Raw genomic sequence first — 4,905 nt, 5'->3', positions numbered from 1 at the left:
CAAAGATAATAATGTAATTGTTGAATTCCATGCTGAATATTACTTGGTAAAGGATAAGCGCAGTCAAGTTGTGTTACTACAAGGTCTAATTAAAGATGGCCTATATCAGTTAGTGTTTCTAGAAGGACACTTTCCAAAAATCTTTTCAATCTCCGGTGCCCCACTAAAATAAAGTCTACAGTTCCAGCCTCAGTAATAAAGAATGTAGCTCCAGATTCAATCATAGTAGAACATTGTTCAGTTCAAGATGTTTCCAAGGCTTTTACTAGTGTAGCTCATGATGTTCTTGATTTGTAATAAGACATTTGTAGTTCTTGATTCTGCCGTGTTGTGGCATCCAAGTGCTAAGGCATTTTGCTCTGTTTTAAAGAAACTAAATGTAAAAGTTTCTGATGACAGTAATAAAACTTCTTTTGTGAAGCTTGCAAGTTTGGCAAAACAGTAGTGCCATTTTCCTAGTTCCACCTCAAGAGCAAAAGTCCCATTAGAACTCATTTATTTGATTTCTGGGGAACAACTCCCATGTTGTCAGGAAGGGTATAGATATTATATAATTGTTGTGGATGACTAGCCGATACACAGGATTTACCCTTTGAAACTTAAGTCGGAAGCTTTAATGTATTTACTTAATTCCATGTCTTTGTTGAAAATCAACTTGGGACTAAAATCAAGTGTCTTCAAAGTGATTGGGGTGGGGAATTTCGACCTTTTTCTCAATTTGCAGCAACATGGAATTCAGTTTCACTAGCAAAATGGGTGAGTGGAGAGAAACATAGATCAATTGTTGAATTTGGTCTATCTCTCTTGGCCCATGCTTCCATGCCTCTCAAATTCTGGTGGTCTACTTTTGCACGCAACCTTTTTGCTAAATAGGCTACCTTCAACAGTGATTGATGGTGCTTCACCTTATCAACTAATTTCAACATGAACCTCCCTTACTGATCTTAAAGTCTATGGGTGCATTTGTTACCCATTTCTTCGGCCTTATCAACAGCAAAATTGTCATTTCATACGGAAATGTGTATTTTTGGGGTATAGCCTTGATCAAAAGGGCTACAAATGCATGATTCCTTTGGGTGCATTTACATAGTCAGACAAGTTAAATTAATGAGACTAATTTTCCCTTTAAATCTGGATTTCACAATCAGGATTGTCCAACCTCTGTCTCAAGTGACATCTCCACTGCTCCAGTTGTTTCAATCTGGTCCTTACCGAAGCCTGTAGATGATGCTAGTCCTATTCTACTAAATCAAACTGATTTATCTTCTTCCACTAATGTTGTTGCAAGCTCTCTAGAAGTTAGGTCTGATGTCCCTTTAGCAAGAGTAATAAGTGAAATACTGTTGTTGTAGGCTCTCCAGAAGTCAGGTCTGATGTCCCTTCAGTAGAGAATAAGTGAAAATACTGCCTTTTCAACTCAACAAACATTTGCTCATGCCTCTCCAAATATACAGTTAGAGGTTGTTCTACCCTTTCTAGCACCTTCAGCTTCCAACCCAGTGAACAACGTCACTAATGTCCACAATATGGTTACAAGATCCAAGTCTGCAGCAGCTCAAGTTTTACTCTATACACATACAATTTCACAACAATTAAATACTGTCACAAATGCCACTGCTCTGACTAGTTCAGCACCTTTCACCTCTCTCATAACAACTACTACTCCTAATTTGGCTACACAATCACAGTCAACTGTAGCCTCAACTCTGCTCTTTAATCATACCATTCTAAGGAACAAAATCTGCTAAAGAAGCCTTGGAGATCCCAGAATGGAGACAAGTTATGGAAGCTGAGTATCTAGCTCTAATGAGAAATCATACTTGGGAATGGTACCCTATGAGGATGGAATGCATGTTGTAGGAAGCAAGGGTCTTTAAAACAAAGTTGAACTTTGATAGATCTTTACAGAAATATAAGGCCCGATTAGTGGCCAAAGGGTTCCAACAAACTCCCAGTCTAGACTATTTTGATATGTTTTCTCGTAGTAAAGGCATCAACCATTCAATTATGTTCTCTTTGTAGTTTATTATGATTGGGAGATTCAAAAATTGATAACAATAATGCGTTTCTCAATGGTAAGTTGGCAGAGAAGATTTTCTGATTCTCTCAATCACAGCAAGTTTGTCGCCTTCATAAGGCTTTATATGGCTTAAAACAAGCCCCAAGGGCCTGGTTTGATAAGTTGAAAGGCGCTTTACTGACCTGGGGTTTTGTTAACTCTACCTCTGATGTAAGTTGTTCTACTGCAAAAAGGACTCTCATTGATTATTTGTTAGTTTATGTGGATGATATATTGATAACAGGGAATAATTCTCACCTGATTAATCAAGTTGTGAAGATTAAAAAGAAAGAGCAAAACTGGATCTGATTTGAATTGATTGAATTAAATTGAAAACAATCAAAAATCCCTCTTATATACAGAGGAGAGAAAACACGAAGGAGAAGAGTAAAGTAAAAATTCAGTAGCTCATTTGAGCTCAAGTGTTTAACTCAAAACTAACTCAAAACGACAGCATATTGGAATTTTACTGGGTGGCCCTTTATGTTTTCTCGAACTACAATCTGCACCCTTTGTATCATATGCTTAACATTTCCCCTCAAACTGGACTACTCTGCATTGGTTGAAGCCTCTTGTTGTCTTCCAGCAACATACAACATCAACTTTATTTTACAACCTTCAGAACTGTTTACACTCAGTACATCTTCAGAAACTCAGTCAAGCTTCAGAACTGCACAAACAAAAAAAAACTGCATTTATTCTAAACTGCATATTTTTCTGCATTTGTCAAAACCGCATTAAACTGCATTGTTCTGCATATTTTCCTGCATTATTCTAAACTGTATATTTTTCTGCATTTGTCAAAACTGCATTAAACACTCTGCAGTTCTGCACACACATCAAACTGATTATTCTGCATTATTCTAAACTGCATATTTTTCCGCATTTGTCAAAACTGCATTAAACTGCATTGTTCTGCACACACATCAAACTGCATTGTTCTGCATATTCTCTGCATTTTTCTAAACTGCAACATTTTTCTGCATTTGTCAAAACTGCATTAAACTGCATTGTCTGCATATTTTTCTGCATTTGTCAAAACTGCATTAAACTGATTGTTTCTGCACACACATCAAACTGCATTGTTCTGCATATTTTTCTGCATTTTCTAAACTGCATATTTTTCTGCGTTTGTCAAAACTGCATTAAACTGCATTGTTCTACACACACATCAAACTGCATTGTTCTGTATACTTCTCTGCATTTTTCTAAACTGCACATTTTTCTGCATTTGTCAAAACTGCATTGCATTTTCATACACTCCAGCAGAGAACTGCACTTTATCAGCTCCAAACTGCATTTTCATTTTTCTGCTTCAGCAACACAAAACAACCAGCAGAGAACACACTTTAACAGCTCCAACAACTGCATTTTCATTTTTTTGCTTCAGCAACACAAAACAAACCAGCAGAGAACTACACTTAACAGCTCCAAAAACTGCTAACATACCAGAGAGAGAACTGTTGCACACACATCAAACTTCATTTTCACAACTTCAGAATTGCATTTGCATAGCTGCCTACACTTCATACCTGAACTGCTTCTTACACAGTACACATCAAAGCAACAATTTTCACAACTTCAGACCTTTAGACCTCCAGAATTGCACTCACAAAGCCTTCAGAATTACACACACACAACACAAAAAAAACTCCTACTTCCAGACCTCCAGAATTGCAAAACTGTACTCACAAATCGACACATACTCCAGATCACCTCCAGACCTTCATTTTTACAACAAAACTGCTACCTTTTAATCTGAGCTTCTGCTTCAATTTCTGGACTGGTCATTGCTACAACATTAACTTTCCCTTAATTCAAGGAATTGAGCTACTGATAAGGCTTTAGTAAGGACACAGCAATTTGAAGTTTAGACGGAACATATTGAACCATGAGTTTTTTAGCTAAAACCTGATCCCTGATGTAATGATATCAATCTCAATATGCTTGGTCCTTGAGTGAAAAACAGGATTTGCAGCAAGAGCACCAGCACTGACATTAACACACCAAATTACTGGAGGATTTTTTCAGAATCAATCCTAACTCAGAAAACATACTTTGCAACCAAGCTATTTCAGTAGCTGTGTGTGCTAAGGCTCTATATTCAGCCTCTGTTGAAGAAAGAGCAACAACTCTCTGTTTTCGAGAACTCCATTGGATAAGATTAGGACCTAGATAAACACAGTACCCACTTGTGGACCGTCGATCATCTAAATTGCTGCCCCAATCTGCATCAGCATAACATTCAACATTCAAAGATGCAGCTGGTCTGAACTGCAACCCATGATACTGTGTACCTTTGATATACCTTAAAACTCTCTTACAAGCTTGCCATTGAAGTTCCGTTGGTGCTTGTAAAAACTGACTCAGCTTATTGACAGTAAAGCTGATGTCGGGTCTAGTTAGAGTTAGGTAATTGAAGTGCTCCAATGGTGCTTCTGTAGAGGCTGGATCTTGGAACAGTTCACTGTAGTAGAAGACAGTTTTGTGCCAACAGCCAGGGTGTGGGACATGCATGAGCATCAATCATCTTAGTTTTAGACAGCAAATCAACAATGTATTTGTTTGCTTCAAATGAATCCAGTAGAGGTTCTTGTGGCTTCCAACCCAAGAAAGTACTTAATAGACCCAAGAGTTTTTAAGGCAAACTGATCATTAAGATCTTGAACAAGCTGATGTATGAATGAGATATTGGAGCCAGTAATTAAGATATCAACATATACAAGGACATAGATGATTGAAGGAATCATTTTTGAAAATGATAGGCTGGAATCAGATATAGAGTTTTTAAATCCTTTGTCCAGAAGAGCAAACTTCAGTTTATCAAACCAGGCTCTTGGAGCCTG

The 4,905-nt window shown here is 37.5% G+C and overlaps 1 protein-coding gene across 1 annotated transcript; it reads right to left on the bottom strand.

Moving 5' to 3' along the window:
* Window positions 1-3,293: 3,293 nt before the first annotated feature.
* LOC116114500 (secreted RxLR effector protein 161-like) lies at window positions 3,294-4,576 on the bottom strand. Its single transcript, XM_031400646.1, has 4 exons — window positions 4,117-4,576; window positions 3,971-4,073; window positions 3,465-3,519; window positions 3,294-3,353 (listed from the first exon to the last, which is right to left on the bottom strand). Exons 1-4 carry the CDS (start codon window positions 4,574-4,576, stop codon window positions 3,294-3,296), a joined length of 678 nt encoding a protein of 225 aa, XP_031256506.1.
* Between the last annotated feature and the right edge of the window lie 329 nt (window positions 4,577-4,905).

This window comes from Pistacia vera, unplaced genomic scaffold (genome assembly GCF_008641045.1).
Source record: "Pistacia vera cultivar Batoury unplaced genomic scaffold, PisVer_v2 Contig712, whole genome shotgun sequence".
NCBI classification, from domain to species: domain Eukaryota; kingdom Viridiplantae; phylum Streptophyta; class Magnoliopsida; order Sapindales; family Anacardiaceae; genus Pistacia; species Pistacia vera.
The sequence above is the reverse complement of the archived record's forward strand: the minus strand, read 5'-3'. Positions and strand labels throughout refer to the sequence as shown.

Excerpts from the sequence above, each read along its gene's own strand:
- LOC116114500 (XM_031400646.1), bottom strand. The coding sequence starts at position 4,576 with ATGCATGTCCCACACCCTGGCTGTTGGCACAAAACTGTCTTCTACTAC. Across the intron at positions 4,074-4,116 it reads TGAAATAGCTTGGTTGCAAA|TAATTTGGTGTGTTAATGTC; the intron begins GTATGTTTTCTG and ends AAAATCCTCCAG. Across the intron at positions 3,520-3,970 it reads ATCATTACATCAGGGATCAG|TTCTCTCTCTGGTATGTTAG; the intron begins GTTTTAGCTAAA and ends TGTGTGCAACAG.